The sequence below is a fragment of the Agelaius phoeniceus genome (genome assembly GCF_051311805.1).
Source record: "Agelaius phoeniceus isolate bAgePho1 chromosome W unlocalized genomic scaffold, bAgePho1.hap1 SUPER_W_unloc_1, whole genome shotgun sequence".
Classification (NCBI taxonomy): Eukaryota; Metazoa; Chordata; class Aves; order Passeriformes; family Icteridae; genus Agelaius; species Agelaius phoeniceus.
Window position 1 is genome coordinate 6,118,414 of NW_027509866.1, and position 26,502 is coordinate 6,144,915.

Here is a 26,502-nt window from a genome sequence, read left to right on the forward strand (position 1 = left end):
CTCCTGTCATCATTGGTCCATTGTGACACTGTGGAGCCAAAGGAGACCATTGTGGCACAGCAAACCCCCAGGGTCCAAAGGTCCATTGTGACATTGCAGGGCTCATGGAACAGAGGAATCCCGTGAAACTGTGGGGCCTGTGGAACTGTGGAGACCATTGTGACACTGCAGGGCCTTCTGGAATAAGTGGGACCATTGTGAAACTGCAGGGCCTTCTGGAACCTTGGCGCCACTGTGACATTGTTTGACCAAGGGTCCATTGTGATATTGCTGGACTTTGCCATTGTAACACTGCTGGACCCCATAGAAACAAGTCACCATTACGGCACTGTGGGGCCTCACGGATCCAAGGCACCATTGTGACACTATGGGGCCCACAAAACCAATGGAACACAGAACACGTGTGGCTGCTTTGGCCTCCCATGGGCTGCCTGACTGGACCAGCTGACCTTGGCATGTTTAGGGTCTTTTCTCATCTGCTGTTGAAGCACTGAGGCTCTGTGCTCTCCTTCCTATGGAAAAGAACTGTCCTGCTTCTCCAGGTGCCCACAGCGGAGACTGGGTTTCCACCTTCAAAATTCCCTTAATTGAAAGACTACTCCCAGACAAAATCTGCAATTCTTGAGAAGTCTGCCTGGCCGTGGCCTACTGAGGCTCTCACCTGCCTTCCAAACACTGGGGCTCTGTGCTTTCCTTCCTATGGAAAAGAACTGTCCTTCTTGTCCAGTGCCCATGGCCAGAATGGAATTCCACCTCCAACATTCCCTTACTGTGAGAGACTGGAGGAGATTGTTGGCTCAAAACAATTTATGTGTGGGGGAGGAAGGGGCAGGTGCAGCCTTGCCCTGCCCTGGAAGCCCAGCCCTGCCCTGCCCTGGAACCCCAATCCCCCCAGAGCCTCTATCCCAGCCCAGCAGTGGCTGCCAGTCCCTGGCACAGCACAGGCAATGCCCCACAGCCACCTCTGCAGCCCCCAGCCCAGCTCCTGAGGGACCAAATGAGCCCAAGCCCCACCTGGGGGAAGGGCCCAGGGAGACCAAGGGGTATTGAAGGCTGACCAAAAGGCAAGCACACATCTTGACCCTGCATCCTCTTGGAATTTCCATCTGAACAGTGCTGGAATCCAGGGCTTTGTAGCTGTGTGTGTGCTTCTCTGTTTCTTTTTTTGTTTCTCTCTTTCTGTGTCTTATTCTTCTGTTTCTCTTCCAAATTTTGATTAACATTTCATTGAACAGTCTTAGAGTTTCTGAAGTTAAATGGGCCAAGTCATTGCTTTGACAAGTGTTGTTTTGTTGATTGAATGTCTGTCATAGTTTGACATGAGAAGATTTTTTAAAAGTAATATAAAAGTTTTTGTGTAACTTACAATCTGTTAAACCACTGAGATACTGAACATGCCTCTGTGAAACACAAATGTAAAAGACAAAAAACCCCAGGAACCTCCTCTTTCTTTTCCAGACAACAAAGAAGCAGCGGGCCCCGGCCCTGGCCCCCATCTCAACCAAACCAAACCAAACCAAACCAAACCAAACCAAACCAAGCAACCCTGCCCCAGGCTGAGCCCATTCCCCCCTCCCCAGGCCACCCCCTCCCCTCATCGGCCCCATTCTGACCAAACCAAACCCCAACAACTCCCAAACAGGAAAACAAAAGAGGCTACAAAACCCCAACCAGAACAAAGCCAGCCACAGCTATTAAAACCTCACCATCAAGTGCCCTCCCTCTACACAACTAAAACCAGAAACCCCTACAGCCTACAACCCATACAAAATAACCCTACAACTAAAATTAAAACCCCACAAAAATTAACCATAAAACCAATTCTAACTCAACCCAACCACAACTTCCACCACAAGTTACTGGCAGGTCAGGTGCCAACCCTTTCAATACTTCAATCCTCCCTCAAGTAAAAGGGAAAAACAAAATACAAACATAAAAATATTATAAAACCATCAAAGACAGTGAAGAAGACATGAAATTCCAAATTAAAAAAAAGAAAAAGTACATTAATCTTAAAAATAAAACCCTCTTATAAACTATAGAGAAAAAACTCTTTTTTTATAGCACATAAAATTATAAAAAAATAAAAATATTCAAATTATTGTCAAACAAAAAACTTGCATACTAAAAAAAACCAAATGTTAAAATAACTGTAATTTCATAAAAAGTTTAAACAGGAGAAGATAAAAACATAATCCAGTACCCCCAAGAGAAGATCTCTATTCCCAGAGATAAAAATAATTTCAAAAGTAAATAATAAAAGTTTTTACCTTTAAATAACTCATCATTAAAACAATATCCCATAAGTTGACATGGCCCATCAACAAGCTGTAGAAAAGCTTTTGGCAATAAAAACAACTTAACAATACCAAAGTTCCACAGAACAGATATCCATGACAAAATTATGAACCACAAAAACCCTATTTTTTCCTTTTGAAAAAAAATCTCCATAACCTTAACAAGAAAAACTTCTCTCCCTAAGGAAACTAAAAAAGGACTATTCTAGAAATAGTAACCTAACTAGAAATTGAATTTTTACTTTCTTTATATTGTCAGTATAAAAGAAAAAGTTATAAAGAAAAATAAAGTGTTCCAAGAATTTAATTCTTACTCCTTTTTTCTTTCTTAATTTACTGTTAATAAAAATTTCTTTATACTTTTAAAATTTTGAACCCACTTTACCTTTTTTGTAATCCAATCTCACAACAAAATAAAGACATAAATAATTAACCAACAGTAAAACCCACCATACTCATGAAATGATTAATTAAGAAATCTCAAGATAATAAAAATCCTAAATTAACAAACCAAAACCACTACAATGTCATAATAAACCATTTCCAAAAGTTTCTCTGATTTTCTAAAGCTCCCAGTAAAGGCTGATTTATAGTTTGGAGCTCCCGAGAATCTCTTGTTGGCATTTCTCCAGGGAGTCCAACTCAGGGTACAGAAACAAATGTAATTCCTTTAAATGTCTCCTTGAGAGAGTTGTTTGGGGGATGGGGGTCAGAGCTTGTGTGTGCTGCTTGGCCCAGCCCAGGCAGGGCTTTCCCAGCCACATCCCACACTCCATTGCCCAGCTGGAGCCGCTGGTGCCTCTGAGTTGTGCTGCCCCAGCCCCAGGGACGCTCTCCTTGTCTGCCCATTCCCCCACGGTCTCTGGGCAGGGATGGCCTCACTGGGGGCTGCTGACATCCTCAGCAACTTGGAGGCTGCTGCTGAATTTCACTGCTCCAGAGGCTTGTTCAGCCTTCAGCTCTTCAGTGCAGGAATTCAGTGTCCCAGGGCTCATGAAACTTCAGAACACCTGAACAAGCCAAGCCTCTGGGAATCATTTGATTTTAATTTTCAAATCCTTTGTGGTTAAGTAGATCTCAGTAGTGTATTCAAACTGAATACATGACATTTAAAAAGACAGCGAGGAAAGATTTTTTAGGTCCTGTTTAGTTTTCTTTTCCTGTTAATTCATTGATATGTGCAATCTCCAATTGACACTGAATCCAAGTATCTCCTCATGCAGTTGGAATAGATATGAAAATCAAGACCCTTCATGGCTGACAATCAATCAGACTCGGTCCCTACCCGCACCCCACCATTTCCCCCATCCAAGCCCTGGCACTCAGAGCAGCCTTGTGCAAATCTGAGCTCCCTCCAGCCCAGGCTGCACCTGCAGCTTTCAGCTCCTTGGCTCCAACTCCCACCTGCTTTCCTTGCAGAAGGAGCTGCCCGAGACACAGAGGGATGTTCATTTCTTGTCAGCCAACAAAGCCAAGGGAAGGCACAGCTCCAGCAAATGCAAAAGTCATTCTTTCCCTGGCTCTGCCCTGCCCCTGATCCCCCCAGCTTGTCCTGTTTCCTTCATCCCTGCATTGCCAGGGACTCTCTGGGACAAGGGAGCTCAGCTCTGGGGATGGAGGGAGGTCCAAGTGCAGCCCCTGTAGTGGGAACCACAACTCACCAGGTTTCTGTCCTTTGGGGGTCAGGAACTGGTGAGAATCAGAGGCACAGAAAGTTTCTCTTCATGGCCAACAGACCACAGTTGAACAGGACACAATTTAATAACAATCTCACTCTTCCCTGAGCCATGTGCAACGTCCCAGCAGTGTCTGATGAGTCCACCACCCAAAAGTGATTTCCATCCTAAAAGTAATTTTAGACAAATGTGTCTCTGTGATAGATATAAAAACAATGAAGTTCTTGTATCAGGATGCTCATCCTGGAGTGGGGGCAAAACAGCTCCAACAATTCCTGATTTGCAAAGCTGTCAGTGGTGGAAGGAGAAGGGAGGTCAGGCTGCTCTTGGTGCTGAGGAAATGCTGAAACCAGCCTGACTCATTTCATCTCCTCCTGTCCTGGCTGATCTCCCCTCTTTCCCCTTCCACCCATTGGCTTTTGTCTCCCACCAGGCCCCCGGTGAAGAGCCTGGCTCTGTGTTCTCCATCCCCTCCTCGCTGGCACTGCCAGGCTGGGATGAGGAGCCCCTCAGCCTTCCCTGCTCTGGGCTGGACAAGCCCAGCTCCCTCAGCCTCTGCTCACAGCCCAGGGGCTCCAGCCCCACCTTGAAGGCCCTTCCCAGACCCTGCTCCAGCTGCCAGACATCTTTCCTGCCCTGGGCAACCCAACCCAGGCCACAGTGACCTGGATAATCCCCGTCCTTGATGTCCTGGTCACACAGCCCTGGCCCCTTGTCCCCATGTCAGGCTCTGGGGTGGATCCTGTGGAACATCCTTTGGTGGAGGCTGTGGCTCCAGGTGGGCTGGGGGGATCCTGTGGGACAGGGACCCCGCTGGGCATGGACAGCATTGGACTTGTTGGGAGAAACTGTGAGGGGGAGCTGGGGCAGAGTGACCAACCCAGTGACCTGACACAGCCCTGCTGGGATGTCACACAGCCCCTCTGGGATGTCACACAGCCCCTCTGGGATGTCACAGCCTGCTCTGGGATGTCACAGCCCATTCTCTAATGTCACACAGCTGGTCTCTGATGTCACAGGCAACTCCGTGAGGTCATAGTCTGCTCTGTGATGACACAGCTTGCTCTGTGATGGCACAGTTGGCTCTGTGATGTCACAGAGGCAGTCTGTGATGCTTCTCCATGACCTCGCATAACCCACTCTGTGATGTCATAGCCCACTCTGTGACCTCATATTACCAGATGATCAATTGCCTACACCAGGTGAGCTCACACCTGGAGCTTGTTCTCCATATCCCCAGGCCTGTGGAAACCACACAAGGCCCATTGTGTGAGAAGGGGAACTGGAAGTTCAGCAGCCTCAGGGTCCTGCCAGCTCAGCCAGGCCCACCGGAACCTTGGGGTCCACGACCACCAGGGACCACCAGAGAGACCCCCAGGACAGAAGAACACATGGGTAAAGGGGAGGGGAAATGTGTTAATGATTTCGGGGAAATGATTATCATATGTATGTTTAGTCCAAGACAATCAATGAATATGTGTGCAAAATACAGAAAATAAACAGAAACTTTCCTGTGCTCAGCATGCACAGCTTTGGGAGGAGCTCTCCCCCGTGCATCCAGCTGAATAAAGAATGCTGCTTCTTAATGCTGCACTGGGGTAAAGGAGTTTTCTCTTTCACTGAATTTTTGGTAACACTCCCACTGCCAAGGAAAGCTCTGTCTGCTGCTGTTCACAAGCAGAGAAGGGCTGGGGGCAGATGTGGGGCTCAGAGGCTGCCTGGGGCACAGTGACCATGAAATAATCAAGTTTTCAATGTTCTGTGAAAGGAGGAGGGGCAGTAACAAAACTTCCGCACTGGAATTAGGAAGGGCAGACTTTGGCCTGTTTAGGACGCTGATTTGGGGAGTACTGAATCAGGTACTGATTTTTTAAAGAGAAAGAGCCCTTAAAATCAAAGGGGTCCAGGAAGGATGGACACTTTTCAAGAAAGTAATCTCAAGGGGGAAGGAGCAGCCTGTCCCAGTGTGGTAAAAGATGAGCTGGTGAGGAAAAGGACTGGCCTGGCTGCCCATGGAGCTTTTGTGGGAACTTAAGGGAAAAAAGAGGATGCATCATTTTGAAAAGAGAAACAGGCAACTCAGGAAGTGTTTAAGGATGTTGCTAGGTTATGCAGAAAGAAGAGGAAAGAGGTGAAAGCCCAATTAGAGCTTAATCTGGCCACTTGTGTGAGAACTAATAGGAAATGTTTCTATAAATAAATTAGTAGCAAAACACCGGATAAAGAGAACCTCTACTCTTTATTGGATGCAGTGGAGAATAGAGTAACTAAAGAAACGTCTGAACAGTTTAACACCTTGTTTCCCTCAATTTTCAATATAGGACAGGTTGTCCTCAGGACAAGTGTTCTCCTGAGCTGGTAGATGGGCACAGGGAGCAGAACAGCCCCCTGGAATCCAGGAGGAAGCAGCTGGGGACCTGCTGAGCCACTCAGATGCTCACAGGTCTATGGGAGCAGATGAGATCCATCCCAGGGGGATGAGGGAGCTGTGGATGAGCTCCCCAAGCTGCTCTCCATCATTTACCATCAGTCCTGGCTCAGCAGGGAGGGCCCAGAGCACTGGAGGTGCCAGTGTGAGCCCATCCCCAGGAAGGGCTGGAAGGAGGAGCTGGGGAACTCCAGGCCTGTCAGCCTGACCTGGGTGCCCAGCAAGGTTCTGGAACAGATCACCTTGAGTGCCATCACAGGGCACCCACAGGATGGCCCAGGGATCAGAGCCAGCCAGCGTGGATTTAGGGCTGGCAGGTCCTGCCTGACCAACCTGGTCTCCTTTTATGCCCAGGTGACCCACCTGTGGATGGGGGAAAGGCTGTGGATGTTGTGTGCCTGGACTCCAGCAGAGCCTTTGACTCTGTCTCTGACAGCATTCCCTGGAAAAGCTGCAGCCCACGGCTTGGGCAGGTTCCCTCCTGGCTGGGAGATTTAAGAGCTGCCTGGAGGCTGGGCCCAGAGAGGGGTGGGGATGGTGCTGCACCCAGCTGGTATCCAGGCACTGGTGCTGTCCCCAGGGATCTGTGCTGGGCCCAGTCCTGTTTAATATCTTCACTGATGGTCTGGGTGAGGGGATCGAGTGCAGCATTCACAAAGTGCAGATGGCACCAAGCTGGGTGTGAGTGTGGATCTGCTGGAGGGCAGGACAAGAAGACCCAGCCTTAAGCTGCACCAGGGGAGGCTCAGGCTGGACAATAGGAAGGAGTTCTTCACAGAAAGGGTGAGTGGGAACTGGAATGGGCTGGCCAGGGGGGAGGTGGCAGAGTCACTGTCCCTCTCCAGTGGCACTCAGTGGCATGATCTGGGTGACAAGGCAGCATCAGGGCATTGCTTGGACTTGATGATCCCAAAGGTCTTTTCCAGCCTATTTGATTCTGTCATTCTGTGATGACTGGGACACTCTGGGGCCATTGTGACACTGCAGGGCCTCATGGAACTAAGAGGACCATGGTGACACCGTGCAGCCCCACAGAACCAGGTGTCCACGGTGGTGCTCTGGGGCCAAATGGAACCAGGGAGTGCCCCGTGACACTCTGGGCCCTCGTGGAACCACAGAGGCCATTGTGACACTGCAGGGCCTTGTGTAACCAAGGGGTTTCACCATTTTGACACTGCAAAACCAAGGGGACCATTGAGAGACTGCAGGGCCCAGTGGAACCAAGGGGCCGTTCTGACACTGCGGGGCCTCATGGAACCAAGGGGACATTGTGACACTGCAGGATCCTGTGTAACCAAGGGCCCACTGTGACACGATGGGGCCTCAAGGGATCTGGAATAATGCTGTGACACTGTGTGGCCTTGTGGAAACAAGGAGTCCATTGTGACACTGAGGGGACTTGTGGAACCACAGAGACAATGGTGACAGTGTGGGACCTCATGTGGCCATGGGGCCATTGTGACACCCTGGGGCCCCATGGAACCAAGGGGCCACTGTGAAACTGCAGCACCAATGAGAACATTGTGACACTGTGAAGCCGCATGGAACCAAGGAGTCCATTGTCATATTTTGTGGCCCCATGGAACCAAGGAGACCAGTGTGACAGTGCAGGGCCTGGTGTAACCAAGAGGCCATTGTGACACTGAGGGGCCCCTTTGAACCAAGGACTTCTTTGCAGATGTCACCAAGCTGGATGTGAGTTTTGATCTGAGAGAACATAGGAGTGGTCTGCACAGGGACCTTGGTAGGCTGGATCCAGAGGATGAATCGAACAAGGTGAGGTTTAACAAATCCAAGTGCCAGGCCCTGCTATTTGGCCCCAGTGCTACAGGCTGGGGACAGAGTGGCTGGAGAGCAGCCGGGCAGAAAGGGACCTGCAGGGAGTGATGGACAGCAGGCTGGACATGAGGCAGCAGTGTGCCCAGGTGGCCAAGAAGGCCAATGGCTCCTGGCCTGGATCAGGAATGGTGCGGTCAGCAGGAGCAGAGCTGCTCTGCCAGCACTGATCTGCCCCAGCTCTGCACACAGACATTGCTGCTGAAGCTCCAGAGAAGGCAACAAAAGGGCATCTCTGCAGAAAACTCTGCTGGGAGATCCTTTAGTTCCTTTAAAGCCAACAAGAGCACAGCCCCTCATTGACACAGTCTGTGGCCACAGGGAAGGTGGAGAGAAACAAAATTAGAAATGGTAGAAACAATGAAATTACTTTACGGAAAATATGAAAAAAGTAAAACAAAGAAAAAGAACTTCCAAAATGAAACCAATAAAAGTATCAAAGATGAATTTTATTACAAGCAATTTGCACAAACTGGCAAGCAGTTTTCAATGTTTCTGAAAGCATCCAGTCATCAGTCTCCACACTGCAGCCTTGAGCTCCTGGTTCCTCAGGCTGTAGATGAGGGGGTTCAGGGCTGGAGGCATCACCGAGTACAGAACTGACAGGGCCAGATCCAGGGATGGGGAGGACATGGAGGGGGGCTTAAGGTAGGCAAATGTTCCAGTGCTGATAAACAGGGAGACCACGGCCAGGTGAGGGAGGCAGGTGGAAAAGGCTTTGTGCCGTCCCTGCTCAGAGGGGATCCTCAGCACGGCTCTGAAAATCTGCACATAGGAGAAAACAATGAACACAAAGCCGCCAAAAGCTAAACAGATGGAAAACACAAGAAGTCCGAGTTCCCTAAGGTAGGATTGTGAGCAGGAGAGCTTGAGGATCTGTGGGATTTCACAGAAGAACTGGCCCAGGGCATTGCCATGGCACAGGGGCAGGGAAAATGTATTGGCCGTGTGCATGAAAGCATTGAGAAAGGCACTGGCCCAGGCAGCTGCTGCCATGTGGGCACAAGCTCTGCTGCCCAGGAGGGTCCCGTAGTGCAGGGGTTTGCAGATGGACACGTAGCGGTCGTAGCACATGATGGTCAGCAGATAAAACTCTGTTGAAATGAAGAACAGAAAGAAAAAGAGCTGTGCAGCACATCCAGTGTAGGAGATGTTGCTGGTGTCCCAGAGGGAATTGTGCATGGCTTTGGGGACAGTGGTGCAGATGGAGCCCAGGTCGCTGAGGGCCAGGTTGAGCAGGAAGAAGAACATGGGCGTGTGCAGGTGGTGGCCGCAGGCTACGGCGCTGATGATGAGGCCGTTGCCCAGGAGGGCAGCCAGGGAGATGCCCAGCAAGAGGCAGAAGTGCAGGAGCTGCAGCTGCCGCGTGTCTGCCAATGCCAGCAGGAGGAAGTGCCTGATGCAGCTGCTGTTGGACATTTGCTGGGGCTGCACATGTGCACCTGTTCATGGAGAAAGGACAGTGACAAATCAGGAGAGGCTGCTTGGAGTCAAACCTGGGCCATTCCCTGTAGACTGTCCCTACTTTTGGGACACACCGCCCTTCTAGCTTCTGTGGGAAAGCCTTTGGCTGCAATCAGAGCACAGTCACACTCCCCAGGTACCCTGGGATAAACCAGACCCTGCCCAGAGCAGAGGGATCCCTGAATGTCTCACCCTCTCTCAAGGTCTCTGGGCAAGGTCTCAGCACCCCCTTGTGCCAAGGACACTCACGGCTCCCTGGGCAAACCCAGCATCATTTCCTCAGCTGTGGCAGCTCTGCCCTTCCCCGTGGGACATTCAGGGAACTCCCAGAGGCTCTGGCACAGATTTGCACCCAGGAGGGCAGCTCAGAGCCTGGCAGGGCACAGCAAGGAGATCCCTGGCTGTGCCCATGATGGGATCTCAGGGAGGGGGCTCAGCTCATTCCCCTTTGCCATGGACTGCTTTGCCCACAGCCCCACAGGTGCCAGGGAAGCTTGGACACCCCATTCCCATGGACAGCCCTGCCTGGCAGGAATGCCAAGGGCAGAGCCTGACTCAGCTGCTGCAGATGCCAGAGCCTCCCTGAGAGCAGCAGATAACAGTGCCAATGTCAGGGCAGTGCAGAACCAAGAGCAGATGTTGTGGTGCTGTGCCTGAGAGGGCAGGGCAGAGACAGCCGGGCACTCAGGACAGTGTTCCCGTGCCCAGCTGTGCCCGGCACCTCCCACACACCAACAGTGCCCTCCTGCCCCAGCCCTGCTCTCTTCAGCCCCCTCTCCTTCCCTGAGCATCTCCCTGGGCCTGGACATTCCCTCCTGAGAGGAGCCTTGTCCCTGCCAGCGCTCACAGAGCCCATGCCAGCCTGTGTGCCCTGGCTGGGGCCCTACAGAAACCTGCCTGTGTGCAGGGCCCTGGCTGGGGCAGGCTCTGTGTGCAGCTGGGCAAGGGCAGCTCAGGAGAGCCCTGCTGGGCCCTGCAAAGGTGATGCTGCTGCTGTGCAGGGCTGAGGAGTGGCTGAGGGCCCTTTGGGAGGCTCCCAGCAGAGACTGATCAACTTAATTTACAGTTCTGCAGTCCCTGTAAAAGATCAAACATTAGTTTGATGATTCTGCTGTGTCCCTTTCAACTCAGAATGTCCTGGGATTCTTGGATTACAATTCCTGTTCTGCTTCTCTCATCCCCTTGTTTTTTATAATCAAAAGAGAAAAAAATCCCCTTGCAACAGTGTTAGAACAGTAAAGTAAAAACCAGACCTTTATTGGAAGCTTCCAGGTGTCCCAGTGGGGATGGGGCACACCCGGCCCCTGATTTCAGCAATTTATTAAGGTTGATTAATTAGGATATTGAACAGGAACATCCTATAGGAGATTCACTTACCCCAGTTACACATTCCTGGCTCAATCCATTGGAGTAGGTCCAAGGGCTTCTTTGCCTTCACTTTTTGTTATGACTGCTCACATTCTGGTCAAAAAACAAAATGTTCTTCTTGTAGGTCCTCTTCCTGATAATAAAACTATACAGGATACTATATGTTTTGTATACTATATGTATTTCAGGAATGCATTTAGACAATCAGTTTATTTTTCTAAAATCAAAGAAAAAGGCTAGGGAAAATAATAATGTTAATAAAGGATTATAGTTATAGATTTATATAATAGTAATAGAGTTCATTAAAAGTTTAATAGACTTAAAAAAGGAATATATATTTAAAATTATGTAATAGTAATTTATAGAGCTACAAATATATGAAAATTGTATAAAGTAAAAAAAAATCTTTTTGTAATCAGCCCCGTGTTCCCATCCTTCTTCAAGCAGGAAATTGAAAACACTCTCAGGAAAGCTCCTGATCTTTCCAGCAATCCCAGGCTTACCTTCTTTGGGAAGTGCCCTCCGGAGATGTGCCCAGGCTGGTCTGGAGCTGGGAGCAGCCCTGCCCCACCCAGCCCCTCTCAGCAGCAGCCCCTGCCCTGCTCAGGGCGGCTCCTTCCCCCCAGAGCTTCTCCCCAGCGCTGGGAGCAGTTGCCAGGGCTGGCTGAGAGCTGTCCCTGGCAGGCAGCAGAGTCCCTGCCCCAGCACAGCGCCCTGGGCTGCAGGACCCTGCTCTGCAGGACAGCCCTGGGCACCCCTGGCTGCTCTGCACAAGAGACAAGCAGAGAATGTACTCACAGGCTCTGCAGGCATTGGCATGTTCCAGCTTGAGGAGATGGCTCCAGGAGCTGCAGCTGCATTGTCCTGCAGCCAGAGGTTCCTGTGCCAAGGGCTGGCAGTGATTGTGCCCCAGGCACTTCTCAGCCCCTTCCCAGCCCTGACTGATTGAAGCTCTCTGTGCCTCTGGGCTGTGCCCGGGCTGGCTGCAGGCAGTGCCCCAGCCCTGCTGGGCTGGCACAAGAGCTGCTCATCCAGAGAAATGTGCTTTTGAAGCTCTTCTTGGTGACCAGGAGCTGCCTCTGGGCCAGGAGCCCAGCCCAGCTCAGCAGCACAGACACAGCACAAGGACTTTAATCAGCCTCTGGGGCTTTGTGCTCAGGCCCTGGACATCAGTCCCTGAGAGGGAGCTGAAGAAACCTCTCCAGAGCTCCAAGGCAGAATCCAACTCCACAGTTTCTTGGACTTTTAATGGGTCCCAGAGAGGGACACGACTGAGCAAGTGTCCCCAGGCCCCAGGCAGAGCAGAGAACTGCAGGCAGTGCTGACAGGTGGGGACAAAGAGAAGCCAAGTCTTGGTGCCCTGGGGCACAGCAGGGTCTGTGCCAGCAAGGGCTGGGAGGAGACACCTTGTCCTGAGGCCCTGGGGCCTCCTGGCACAGCCCCAGCCAGGCTGGGCACTGTCAGCCCCTTGTGCTGCCCTCAGCATCCCCCCCTAGCCCACATCCCAGTGGCCTCAAGGATCTGCTGCAAGGAGTCCCTGGGGAGCCTTGCTCAGCAATGGCCCTGGGGGCTCCTTCATGCTCCCTGCAGGGACTGCAGGTTTTTCAAAGGACTTTGGCTTTGGCTTTTGCCTTGGAGTCTCTGAGAGCTTTGTGCAATCATGGCCTCCAATTATCTGCTGTAATTAGTCCCTGGAGATTCTCTGCCTGTTGCAGCATTGATTGGGACTCATTAATACTTCAGGGTACTTAAGTTTTTTAAGCTACTTCCCCTTTCCCTTTTGATACAGACTCTATGAGAAAGATTGTGCATTTACAGGCTCCAATTATCTGCTGTAATTAGTCCCTGGAGAGCCGTTATCAGTAACAACATTCAGTGGGCTCATTAATGCTTCAAGGTACTTTAGTTATTTTAAGGTTCTTGGTGTTTCCCTTTTGATACAAATTCTTTGAGAGGTTTGTGCAGTCATGGCTCCAATTATCTGCTTTAATGAGTCCCTGGAGAGCTTTGTACTGACACTCAGTGGTGCTCAGTAATGCTTTGAGCTTCTCAAAATTTTTAAGGTAGTTTGGAATTTCCTTTCCACTCTGAGACTCTGAGAGGTTTTTGGTCAATCCTGGCCTCCAGTTCTCTCCTCCAAGGAGTCCATGAGGAGCCTGTGTTGGGGATGGACCTCACTGAGACCCATTCATGCTTTGAGACACTTTGGGGTTTTCTTCTGACTTTGACTCCTGGAAAGGTTTGTGCAATCTCCTCTTAGGCCCTGAGGTTCAAGGGCTCAGCTCCAAATGCACCACAGGGCTCATCAGGATGCAGCAAGTCCTGACAAACCATGGCTCTGCCTTGATTTCCCTCTGCTCTTATGCAGTTTATCAGGAATGTATCTGGAGTAATTTTTGGTTTGCTAATTTGAGATTTCTCAGCCAATGCATCTATTAGTGCAGTGGGATCAGTGTTGGCTAATTACCATTACACTCACTGGAATATATTTACTCATTTCCTGCTGTGAGATAGGATTAGGAGAAAGGCAAAGTAGGCTCAGAATTTTAAAAGGGTATATAGAAAAGTTTATTACCAGTAAATAGAAGAAAGAATAATAAGAATCTGAACACTTCTCCTCTCCTGACAACCTTTTCTTTCTTACTGACAATGCAAGGAGACAAAACCTGAAAGTTTCAGTCAGTTTACACCATCTAGAACAGTCTTTCTTCAGTTCACTTAGGGAGAGGAGTCTCTCTTTCATGCTATGGAGACTTCTCCATAAGAAAAACATTTGCTCGTGGCTCTCAATTCCCACGAAGAGCAGCTGCCCAGAAAATCTGGAATAGTGAAGTCACTCCCATTTTTCACAGCTTTTCCCACAGCTGTTTTTATGGGCCATGTCAGCTTATGGGGTATGAGTTTAAAGATGAGCTGTTCAAGAGCAAAGAATCTCTTCATCTATTTCTGAAATCATCTTCATCTCCGAGAACAGAGATCTTCTTCTTCTCTCCATGAGGGCGCAGGATCTTGTTACTCTTCTCTCTTTCTCTGTTGAAACTTTTCATGGGATCACAGCTACTTCAACATTTACCTACTTTAGCATGGAGGTTTTTGCTGAACAGGTCATCTACCCATATTTTCAATTAGTTATAGGGAAAAGAGACTCTGATGTATCAATTACATCCTTCCCCATAGCTTTACAAGAGGATTTCAGCCCCAAGATCAAGGCATCTCCTCATTCCTCCCATCTGGGACTCAACTTCCCCTTCAGTGACCTTGGTGTCTTCATGTTGCTCTTCTCTGTGCCTGCACTTTGTCCTTTTCTCTCACTGGAGGGAGGATGGAAGCACTGAAAGAGTTCATATCTCACCCGGGGCCTGCAGATGGTTCCGTGCCCCCGGCCGGGCTCGGTGCTTGCGGCCGGAGCTGTTTTACGATGGAGGTTTCTGCAGCGGCTGCGCTGGGGCTGTGTCAGGATGGGCCGCGCTGGGGCAGGGCCAGGATCTCAGCAGCCAGGCCAGAGCACAGCAGCAGCACGGCCGGGGGCCGATGGCTTCTCCTGCCCCTGCCCGGGGCTTGCGGCTGAAGCCCAAGGGTGGCAGAATCTTGGCCGAGCCGGCCCGGCCCGGGTCTGCTCATGGGGCCCGGCGGATCCTGGCTGGGCCCGGGCTGGCGGCGGGGCAGGGCTCAGCAGGGCCCAGATGTTCCCAACTGCAGCCATGGCCCGGCCCAGCCTCGGCCCCGCGGCCTCCCCTGCCCTGCCCGGCAGCCGATGGGGCCTGGCGGGGTCCCTGGGAAGGGGCCCGGCCCCACGGCAGGAGCCGCCCGGCCCGGCCTGGCTGAGACGGGGCCGGGTCAGCCTTGTTACCTCTGTGCCAGCCAGAAGGGAAAGAGACTCTCCCAGGCTTTCCCATCTTTAACATGTGTCTTCACAGAGGCATGTACAGTTTCCTTAGTGGTTTAACAGATTGTCAGTTCTCAAAGCTGATTACTGATTGGTTTTTTTGTCAGACACAGATGAAACTGCTAGCAGCTTCTCTTAGAACATCACTTCCATGATGCAAAATCACCACAACAGCACAGAGCCCAGAGCTCCTTTGTCCATATGTATCGGTCATGTGCCCAAGTCCTCAAAAACCCTTCTTGGGAGATCTCTGGCCCCTTTCCAAGGTTTTTTCAACTGAAAGCATTCAACTCAGAGTCTAAGAAAATCACCAGCAGACATGGGCAGCCTGACCTGTCTGTCCTTACTACTTTTGTCTGGGAGCAATCTTTGGATATATGGAATTTGGGAAGCCAAATTCTAATTTTGGCCATGGACCATGGACATGAAGGTTGGTTCTTTTCCGTAGGAAGGAAGGAACAGAGCCCCAGTGTTTGCCAGGCAGAAGAGAGGTGACCACCAGAGGACAAGGCCAGCCAGAAGCGGCAGGTTTTTTTCTGAGAGAAACCCTTGCATATAGGAAAATTTTTAGAGAGAATACCAATTTTGGCAATGGACATTTAAAAAAAGGGATGGTTCCTTTCTATAGCAAGGAAAGCACGGAGCCCCAGTGTTCCAGGAGCTGATGAGAGGCATTCCTTGACATTGCAACGTCAGCCAGAGCTGTCAGGTGGCCCCTGGGAGGCCAAGCCAGCCAGGCCTGTTCCATGTTCCCTCAGTTCTATCAGGCCCCACAGTGTCCCAATGGTCCTTTGCTTCCCTGAGGCCCTGAGGTGTCATAATGCCCCCTTGGTGACACCAGGCCCTGAAGGGTCCCAATGGTCTCCATGGTTCCATCAGGCCCCACAGAGCCATAATGGTCTCTGGGTTCCATGAAGCCCCACTGTGTCACCATGGCCCCTTGGTTCCGTGGGCTCCAGTGGTGCCACAATGATCCCCTTGGTTCCATGGGGTCTCCACAGTGTCCCAGTGTTCTCCATGGGAAGGAAAGAACCCAGCCCCAGTGTTGCAGGGGCAGTCACCAGAGGTCAAGGCCAGCCAGGCTTGATGGTACTGGCAGATTGTGCCTGGGAGCAACCCTTGGATATACAGAATTTTGGAGGTGGAATCCCAATTTCAGACATGGACACCTGGAGGATAAGGATGGTTGTTTTCCATTGGAAAGAAAGCATGGAACACTGATACAGTGACATTTGGGGATCTATGGGGAGCACTGGGGATCGTTTCTGCACCTCGTGACCCAACAGGAGCTTTTCTAATAAATGTTGCCTGAAGCTCCCACTATGCCCATCACAGGAACCCCTGTGAGTGTCTGGGACATGCCAGCTCTTTGGCAGCCTGGGGACTCCTGGGATGTCACCATGGAATGGCTGTGACTGCCTCTGACCACAGGGTTCTTTACCATCCCCAGAAAGCCCTGGGAGGTCTCCATGGAGCCCCTGTCTCTGCGTGTGATATTCCAGCTCTGGAACAGCCTGGAGATTCTTGGAATGTCCCCATGGAACCCTTCTGAGGGCCTGTGACAAATCTGATCCTTAGTAGGCAACCATCACCAGCCCCCTGTTGCTATGGTCAGTCCTTTGGCAGCTCCATGGAGACCCCATGCCAGGGGTGGTTGCCATGGCCACCAAGGCTGGCACCAGCTGGGATGCTCAGTTTCCACGGGCCGGGCTTCAGGAATGGGATTCCCCAATTTCCTGCTCCCGCTAAAACCGCGCTGCCCTCGCTGCCCTCCCGCCTCCCGTGGAAAGCACAAAAGGCAAAGATCCCAGGCTGGGATAAGAACAATTTATTGGGAACAGCAAGGAGATAAGGAGCAAAAGGAACCGAAACAATATTGATAAAAGAAGGGATAAGTAAAACTATTTACAGAGAAAACTACAACATCAACAACTAGTTCTTCCTGGCAATGTATTTCCTCCTGTCTGGAAAGGACACCCTTTTCCTCAGGGAGAGAGAGAGAGAGAGTCCCTTTCCTGCCCCTGGCAATGACCTGAGGTGGGAGTGAATGTAATGACAGGGCCATGGCCAGCCCCTCAATTCTCCAATCCCACATAAAGTCATTGGCGGGGCAACAAAAGGTACAGGTGTCTTCCCAGCATTGATTACAGGGAACATGGATCACCAGGGCTCTGACCAACGTGGTGTCTCCAATGGGGGATTAAGCTGGAGCAGTGCATGAAGCTCTTCCTGCAGTTGGGGCATGTGCAGGGCTTCATTTACTGGTGGCTCCGTTGGTGTCTGGTCAAGTGAGAGCTGCTGGTGAAGCTCTTCCCACACTGGGGACACTCGTAGGGCCTCTCCCCAGTGTGGATGCGCCGGTGGGTGACAAGGGTGGAGTTGTGCTTGAAGCCCTTCCCGCAGTCGGGGCAGTGGAAGGGCCTCTCATCCGTGTGAATCTGCTCATGCAGGCGGAAATTTGAGCTGGTGTGAAACCTCTTCCCACACTCGGGGCACTTGTAGGGCTGCTCCCCTGTGTGGATCATTTGGTGGATGATCATTTGGGTCTTCCTACTAAAGGTCATCCCACATTCCCCACAGTTGTATGGCCTTTCCCCAGTGTGGATCCTCTGGTGGCAGATCAAGAGAGACTTCAGCCTAAAGCTCTTCCCACATTCCCCACATTCATAGGGTCGTTCCCTGGTGTGGGTCTTCTGGTGGGAGATCAGGTTAGAGTTCTGGCTGAAGCTCATCCCACATTCCCCACACTCGTAGGGCTTCTCCCTGGTGTGGATCCGCCGGTGCCTGATGAGGTGGGAGTTGCACTTGAAGCCCATCCCACAGTCAGGGCAGTGGAAGGGCCTCTCATCCGTGTGAATCCGCTCATGCAGGAGGAGATCAGAGCTGGTGTAAAACCTCTTCTGACACTGGGGACACTCGTAGGGCCTCTCCCTCTCCCCAGTGTTGATGTGCTGGTGGGTGATGAGGGTGGAGTTGCGCTTGAAGCCCCTCCCACAGTCAGGGCAGTGGGAGGGCCTCTCATCCGTGTGAATCTGCTGGTGCTGGAGGAGACTGGAGCTCGTCTGAAACCTCTTCTGACACTCAGGACACTCGTAGGGCCTCTCCCAGGTGTGGATGCGTTGGTGGATGATGAGGGCAGAGCTGCAGCTGAAGCCCTTCCCACACTCCCCACACTCATAGGGCCATTCCCCAGTGTGGATCATCTGGTGGCTGATCAGGGTGCTGCTCTGCCTGAAGCTCTTCCCACACTCCAAGCACTTGTGGGCCTTCTCCCCATTGTGAAGCTGCCCATGGACCACCAGCTCTGAGCTCTGGCTGAAGCTCTGTCCACCTTCCTGGCTCAGGGTGGGTCTTTCCTCCTCAGAGCACCCTGGGCTGGGTTTGGAGCCCCTCCTCTTGTGGAATCTCTGGGGATTTTCCTCCCCATTGGATTCCTGTGCCCTGGAGTCACTCAAAATGGCCTCTTCCATGAGGTTCTGCCACAGGGATTTGCCCTCCCTGGTCTCCATCCTCAGCTTCTTCCCTGGGGGAGGAAGGACAAGGAGAGGATGGGATTTGCCTCCGTGCCACAGGGAAGGGGAAGGAGATCCCCCCAGTGCATCCCCAGCAGGACGGGGTTGGCAGCAGGGTTGTCCTGCAGCCGGGGGCTGTGCTGGGCTGGGAGATGAAGCAGGAAAGAGGGGGAAAGGGGCACTGACTTCCTCCTCACCTGCCTGGCTGTCCCAGGGCATTGTGTCAGTTTGAAAAGACAGGTGTCTGCTAAGGAAGGCAGGAGACTCCCTTGAAATGGAAAATGTTAATCCCTTCACTTGGAACTATAATTTTCAAAACAAGGGGCTGTCAAGCAAAGTCTATGGGAATAGGAATAACAGTTCTTCAGAAGGAAAATTAAGAATACAAATGCAGTAGTACTAAAAACTTCTTACAGAGTAAGAATACAACCTGACACCCTGTGGGTCAGAGTGTTGGTAGCACTCCTGTTAAATGGTGGCTGCAGTGCTCCTGCAGGGACAGGTGTGGTTTTGTTGGAGCAGGGATCCTGTAGAAGGGTGGAGTTTTCCTCTGAAGGTCCAGTTGTGGCGTCGATCGGCCTGGTCTTCCTCTGGGATCCAGTGGAGCTGAAAGCTGCTCTTCTGGGAATCTTGTGGGAGAAGGCTGACTCTGTTGTTCACATTCTCAGATTATATCCAGGTAGGAATGCTTGGCTCCTCCCTCTGGGCAGAGCTTCTGACAATGGGATGATGGAATTTTTATCAGTGACACTCAATGGCCCATTAACAGAAGATATCTCCCTGGAGGGAGGATTCCTTGTGGAAGAGATAAAGTAAACTGCTCAATTAACAGATGATAATTGCCCCAGCTTTACCAGAGGGTAATTGAATACACACCCAGCTAAACCTGAGACACTGTTCCAGCCTTGGAAAGCAGGATTTGGTACCAGGATTCTTTAGGGAATGCAACCCTGATTGAAGGCAGAGATAGAATCTCCAGAGCCTGCAGCCAGAAATGGACAGTTGTGTGATACTCATTTCAACATCTTCTCTTTCCGAATTATTGACTAATGATTATTTGCTTTGCCTACCTAATATTTTTGTAATTTTTTGCAAATTTGCATTATCTAATTACACTTTTCCTTAAGTTAAGTTGGTGTCTGTGTCTTTGGTGCGGGCCCTGCCCACTGGCGAAACAGGGCCCAATCCTGCCTAAGTGTTACCTGGGGAGACAAAACCCTGACTGCAAATGTGCCCCCTTCCTCCTTGTTCCCCACACTTCATGCACTGATCATGATGTCCTATGGTCTGGGGTATCCCTGGGGTCAGCTGGGATCTCCTGTCCTGGCTGTGTCCCCTCCCAAGCTCCCCCACACCCTCAGCCCCTCCCCAGCATGGCCGAATGAGGGGCAGGACAGGCCTTGGCTCAGTGTGAGCTCAGCAAGAACAAAACCATCTCTGTGTGCTCAGCCCTGTGCTCAGCCCCCGGGCCCGGCATTTCCTCCACTTCCACCCCGGACCCCCCTTTCCCACCCCTCTGCCCCACGGCCGCCGCAGCACCGGCTGACAATAGAAGCAATTCTGGGGCAATTCCAAGTTTCCTTGGTTCCTGCACAGCTCCAGCTCAGCTGCTGGCAGGTTACAATTAAAGAAAAGTGCAAATTTGGCCTAATACAGATATTATTAAAAGGAAGTGGAAGCTCTGTGCAGCTGACACAAAGGTGACAGGGATAAAGAGAAAAATGATTCTCACATTTGGCAGAAAACCCAAGCCTGGGAATTCAGTAGTTATTTGGGAATTTAGCTACTTGAGCTGGGCTTCTTGTGGGACTTTTAGCAGCCTTGTGTTCCTCACCATGTGGTGAATGAACCTTGTCAGTCTGCTGGTATCATTTGCTCCATTTCCTCCAGTGATTTTAACAAACTTTTCAAGGAGGGACAACAAAATATTTTCTTTACACTCCAGTCCCACAACAGCCATTTTCCTCATCAGTTCTCCCATAGGTCGCTCAGACGAAGCTGCGTCAGTTTCCAAGACTTCCTCCAGAGAGACCCACAACCTCCTCAGAGGAAGGAACCATGCTGTTGTCAAAGGCAACTGGGGTCAAAGAACAGTGGCCTGAACTCAATGTGCCAAAATAATTTTGCAATCTGGTTAAGAAAATATTAGAGAGATGCCATTTGCCCTGGAGCAGGGCAAGTGTGACATTGTCCCCTGTTTGTGTGTGGCCTTCCCGGGGTGGGGGTTTTACACCTGAGCCAGTTTGGGTAAGGGGGGTGGTGTTCACCCCCCGAGCAGGGATTCCCCCACTGTTTCAGGCTGCAATGGAAGATGGAACCAAATCCATGTTTTCAATCCCCATCTTCATCAACTGCTATAAACAGGTGGGGCAGTGTTCTTCATCTCTTCCATGACTCAGCCCTGACAACGCCCTCCAGGGGAGATATCTGCTGTGAATGGGCCATTGAGTGTCACTGCAGGACTGATCAAATTCCATCCTCCCATTGTGGCATGCTCCGCCCAGGGGGAGGATCCAAGCATTCCTACCTGGATATAAGCTGAGCCTTGCAACACCAGGAGCAGCTTGCCTACTGGATTCCCAGAGGACAAGAGCTCCAGAACCACCACTGGACCTTCAGAGGAAGACCAGACCCTTCTACAGGATCACTGCTTGGACAGAATCACGTTCATCACTCCAACAGGACTGCAGCCACCATTTAATGGGACTGCAGCCACCAGCCTGAGCAGCAACAGGGTGTCAGGTTATATCCTGACTCTGTCAGTTTAAGGCAGTGTTTCTGTATCATTGCCTTGATCTTAATTTTCTTATAAAATTGTATATCTGACTTCGACTCTCCCCCAGGTTTGCCTTCTAACCAGAAAAAAAGACAATGTGCGCACCCTTTGTTTGGTTCCCAGAACAGGATTTCCCATTCCCAAACCTTGACTGGATGGAGGAGGAGGCTGCAAGAAACAGGAGGGAGCCATGGGAAACCCAGGCAGATGAGGATGAAGTCAGTGCCCCTTTCCCCCTCTTTCCTGCTTCATCTCCCAGCCCAGCACAGCCCCCGGCTGCAGGACAACCCTGCTGCCAACCCCGTCCTGCTGGGGATGCACTGGGGGGATCTCCTTCCCCTTCCCTGTGGCACGGAGGCAAATCCCATCCTCTCCTTGTCCTTCCTCCCCCAGGGAAGAAGCTGAGGATGGAGACCAGGGAGGGCAAATCCCTGTGGCAGAACCTCATGGAAGAGGCCATTTTGAGTGACTCCAGGGCACAGGAATCCAATGGGGAGGAAAATCCCCAGAGATTCCACAAGAGGAGGGGCTCCAAACCCAGCCCAGGGTGCTCTGAGGAGGAAAGACCCACCCTGAGCCAGGAAGGTGGACAGAGCTTCAGCCAGAGCTCAGAGCTGGTGGTCCATGGGCAGCTTCACAATGGGGAGAAGGCACACAAGTGCTTGGAGTGTGGGAAGAGCTTCAGGCAGAGCAGCACCCTGATCAGCCACCAGAGGATCCACACTGGGGAATGGCCCTGTGAGTGTGGGGAGTGTGGGAAGGGCTTCAGCTGCAGCTCCACCCTTTTGACCCACCAGTGCATCCACACAGGGGAGAGTCCCTACGAGTGTCCTGAGTGCCAGAAGAGGTTTCACACCAGCCCTGATCTCGCCAGGCACCGGCAGATTCACACAGAAGAAAGGCCCTTCCACTGCCCTGATTGCGGGAAGGGCTTCAAGCGCAAGTCCCACCTCATCAGGCACCAGCTCATCCACACTGGGGAGAGACCCTACGAGTGCCGCACGTGTGGGAAGAGGTTTCGGACCAGCTCAAATTTCCGCCTGCATGAGCAGATTCACACGGATGAGAGGCCCTTCTACTGCCCTGACTGCGGGAAGAGCTTCAAGCACAATTCCACCCTCATCAGGCACCAGCGCATCCACACTGGGGAGAGGCCCTACGAGTGTCCCCAGTGTGGGAAGAGCTTCACCAGCAGCTCTCACTTGAGCAGACACCAATGGAGCCACCAGTAAGGAAAGGCCTGCAAATGCCCCAGCTGCAGGAACAGCTTCATGCACCACTCTAGCTTCATCCCCCATGGGAGAAGCCAGATTGGAAAGAGCCCTGGTGATCCATGTTCCCTGTGATCCATGCTGGGAAGACACCTGTACCTTGTCCTGCCCTTTGCCAATGACCTGATGTGGCATTGAAAAACATGAGGGTCTGGCCATGGCCCTGTCATTACATTCACTCCCACCTCAGATCATTGCCAGGGACAGGAAAGGGACTCTCTCTCTCTCCCTGAGGAGAAGGGTGTCCTTTCCAGGCAAGAAATATTGTAGCCAGGCAGACCCTGTGAGTTGTCTTGTAGTTTTCCCTGTAAACAGTTTTATTTATCCCTTCTGTTATCAATATTGTTTCTGTTCCTGTTTGTTCTTTATCTCGTTGCTGTTCCCAATAAATTGTTCTTAACCCAGTCCGGGATCTTTGCCTTTTGTGCTTTCCATGGGAGGCGGGAGGGCAGCGAGGGCAGCGCGGTTTTAGCGGGAGCAGGAAATTGGGGAATCCCATTGCTGAAGCCCGGCCCGTGGAAACCGAGCATCCCAGCTGGTGCCAGCCCTGGTGGCCATGGCAGCAGCCTTGGGAGCGGGTCCCTGGCTGGGGCTGTGGGAACGTCTTCCCTCTGGTGCCCAGGGACAGGAGTGGAGGGAGCGGCTGCAGCTGAGTCGGGGCAGGCTCAGGTTGGATGTCAGGAAAAGGTTTTTGCCCAGAGGCTGCTGGGGCCCTGGCCAGGCTCCCCAGGGCAGGGTCCCAGCTCCAGGGCTCTCTGAGCTGCAGCAGCGTTTGGCCAGCACTGCCAGGCCCAGGTTGGCATTGTTGGGGTGTCCTGTGCAGGGCCAGCAGTTGCACTGGAGGATCCTGATGGGTCCCTCCCAGCTCAGCCAATTCTGTGCTTCTGGGATCCCATCAGCCTGGGGATGGGGCTGCCAATGGTTGCCATGGCAACGGGCTCTGGCTGCAGGCCTGAGCTGGTGTCCATGGCAACCACCCCTGGCATGGGGTCTCCATGGAGCTGCCAAGGGACTGAGCATAGCAACAGGGGGCTGGTGATGGTTGCCATGGAAACTGACCCTAACAACAGGGGGGCTGGGGATGGTTGCCATGGAAACAGACCATAGCAACAGGGGGCTGGTGATGGTTGCCTGCTAAGGATCAGATTTGTTACAGGCCCTCAGAGGGGTTCCATGGGAACTTTCCAAGAGTCTCCAGGCTGTTCCAGAGCTGCAATGTCACAGGCAGGGGCTGGGGCTCAATGGAGACTTCCCAGGGCTTTCTGGAATGGTAAAGAGCCCTGTGGTCAGAGGCAGTCACAGCCATTCCATGGTGACATCCCAGGGCACCCTGGGCTGCAAAGGCACTGATCTGTCACAGGCACTCACGGGGGCTCCACGGTGACATCCCAGGAGTCCCCAGGCTGCCAAAGAGCCGGGATGGCCCAGACACTCACAGGGGTTCCTGTCATGGGCACAGTGGGAGCTTCAGGCAAAGTTTATTAGAGAAGCTCCTGTTGGATCACAAGGTGCAGAAAGGAGCCCCAATAGCCCCCACAGATCCCCAAATGTCACCATTGAATCAGTGATGACACAGACTCAGATCAGAAGGCTAAGGGCTAAAAGTCACCTGTTTTTTCAGTCCTCTTCTTTTATATCTTGGTTTGCTACAGGTAGACCTCAGTGGTCATTTAATCAACACAATTCACATGATTGGCCAATTAAGCCAACACCCTTTAGTAAACAACTTTATGGAAAAAAGCCAATGTATAAGAAACATTGTAGAGGCACCAGTTATTGATGTTTGTTTCATGTTGGGCCTTTCTGGGGGCTCCCTGGATGGGGGAAACCCTCTGTAGCAGTTCTGTGCCAGGTAAAAGGAGATGCATGGGACTTTTTCAGTTTTCAGCTTCTTGTTTTTTCTTATCTTATCTGAAGTTTTGCATTGCTATCCACACCAGGCTCAACATGCTGGGAAAACACCTCAAAATGGTACTAAAATGAATGGTTTAAAGGTCGTTTAAAGTTTTCTCATCCAATTAATTCTTAAAACATACATTATTTCTACTTATCAACCACTAACTCATCCCTTGACTGTCCACATAACCTCTGCACTTTGCTTTCCTTGACCAATCACCCTGTGCCACCAACACTGCAGAAAATGGAGTAGATGAAGAAGAAGACAGGGACTACACCCAAATTCCTGCATCTTGCTTCCTATCTACACCATACTAGAAATCCCAAAACCTAAATTTCTCACCCAAGTGACATAGTATGCTACTCTCTATTACCTATTCCACACCTTAGTAAATTCTAATCACGCGCAAAGTCCTGGAAGTCCTCTCCATGGGCGAAGGTTAAAGGCAGTGTTTCTCTGGGGGTCAGGACCCCTCAGAGCAGACAGAGAAATATTCCCTGTGCCCTGGGTGCCCACAGATTTAATCTAAAATCTTTTAACCCTTAACATGTCAAGTTACCCAAAAATGTTCCAGGTAAGCAGGATTAGAAGGAGAAGAAATAGAGAACAACAGAAAGACAGAAGATCCATAGAAAGACACGCACATGGGTACCAACTGCTGGGGTTCCAGCATCACCAACAGAGGAACCCCAGGAAAAAGCAGGATCCAGACGCTGGGCTGGCCTCGTGCTCCGGCTTTTAACCCCCTGGGCCTTCATGGCCCCGCCCCTGGGTGGGACTGCCAGTTGCTTGTCCAATCAGAGCCAGGGTAGAACCAGCTGCTGGTGTGTGATTGATTGACAGCTGGGCCAATCAGAGCTGGGTTAACATCACCCCCTGCTGTGTGATTGGCAGCTCTGCCAGGCCAGGGCTGGGGGCGGGGCTCTGTCCCACCACAAACCAAGGCCTGACCCGGCCCTGGCCCCACACGGGCATTCCGAGCATCCCAAGGTGTCTCGGGACATGGATCTCATCCAGCCTCTGACAGCGACTACGGTGACACTACGGAACCTCATGGAGCCATGGGTCACTTGTGACAATGGAGATCCAAGGAAACAATGGTGAGACTGTGGAATCCAGGAATCATGGAATCAAGGAGACCATTGTGCAAATCATGGGCCCTATGGAAGCAAGGATCAATGATCAAACTGTGCTTTGATTGTGATTGATTTAAAATAGAAACAAAGAGCCATTGTGACACAGCGGGGCCACATGGAGCCACGGGAACCCTGTGACTCTGTTGGGGCTCCTGAAACCAAGAAGCCATTGTGACATTGCCAGAACTCATGGAATCAAGGAGACCATTGTGACAGTGTTAGGACCCATGAAGTCCATGGAACATGGAACAGGTCTGCCTGGTTTGGCCTCCTGGGGGCTGTCTGACAGGTCCCACTGAATTTGGCATGTCAAGGGCCACTTCCCATCTGACCATGAAGCACTGGGGCTCCGTGCTTTTATTCCTATGGGAAAGAACTGTCTTTCTTCTCCAGGCTCCCATGGCTGAAATTAGGATTGTGCATCTAAAATTCCCTATATCCAAGGGTTACTCCCACACAAAATCTGCCCATACAGTCAAGTCTGGCCAGCCTTGGCCTCTGGTGACTGCCTCTCATCTGACCTTGCACCACTGGGGCTCACTTGTTTCCCTCCTATGGAGACCATTGTGACACTGCGGAGCATTGTGGAACCAATGGGCCATGGTGACACTGCAGGCCCTTGTGGAACCTGTGACACTGTAGGAACTTGTGGAACCAAGGGGAACATTGTGACCCTGCAGGGTACCATGGATCCAAGGGGCCACTGTGACACTGTGGGGCCTTGTGGAACCAAGGACATCACTGTGACTCTGTTGGGCCGCATGGTCCCAAGGGGCCAGTGTGAAGCAGCAGGGCTTTGTGGAACCAAGAGGCCATTGCTGCATTTCAGGGCCTCATGGAGCCAAAGGGCCGTTGTGATCCTGCAGGGCACCGTGGATCCATGGAGAGCATTGTGGCATTGCAAGGCCCCATGGAATCATGGAGACCATTGTGACACTGTGGGGCCTCATGGAAG

At 51.5% G+C, this 26,502-nt stretch overlaps 3 protein-coding genes across 3 annotated transcripts in view; 1 reads left to right on the forward strand and 2 right to left on the reverse strand.

Annotated features, from left to right (window-relative positions):
- Nucleotides 1-8,723: 8,723 nt before the first annotated feature.
- Nucleotides 8,724-9,709, reverse strand: LOC143692528 (olfactory receptor 14A16-like). Its single transcript, XM_077172772.1, has one exon. The coding sequence runs from the start codon at nt 9,654-9,656 to the stop codon at nt 8,724-8,726; it is 933 nt and encodes a 310-aa protein (XP_077028887.1). The 5' UTR covers nt 9,657-9,709.
- Nucleotides 9,710-17,213: 7,504 nt separating this feature from the next.
- On the reverse strand, nt 17,214-19,944 carry LOC143692465 (uncharacterized). Its single transcript, XM_077172698.1, has 2 exons — nt 19,938-19,944; nt 17,214-18,325 (listed from the first exon to the last, which is right to left on the reverse strand). Exons 1-2 carry the CDS (start codon nt 19,942-19,944, stop codon nt 17,214-17,216), a joined length of 1,119 nt encoding a protein of 372 aa, XP_077028813.1.
- Nucleotides 19,945-21,398: 1,454 nt separating this feature from the next.
- The window catches only part of LOC143692466 (uncharacterized), a 103,661-nt gene continuing 98,557 nt past the window's right edge, over nt 21,399-26,502 (forward strand). Inside the window, exons 1-2 of the mRNA XM_077172699.1 lie at nt 21,399-21,461; nt 21,894-22,416. Of these exons, the coding sequence (XP_077028814.1) occupies nt 21,399-21,461; nt 21,894-22,416 (586 nt within the window). The remainder of the gene's footprint in view (nt 21,462-21,893; nt 22,417-26,502) is intronic.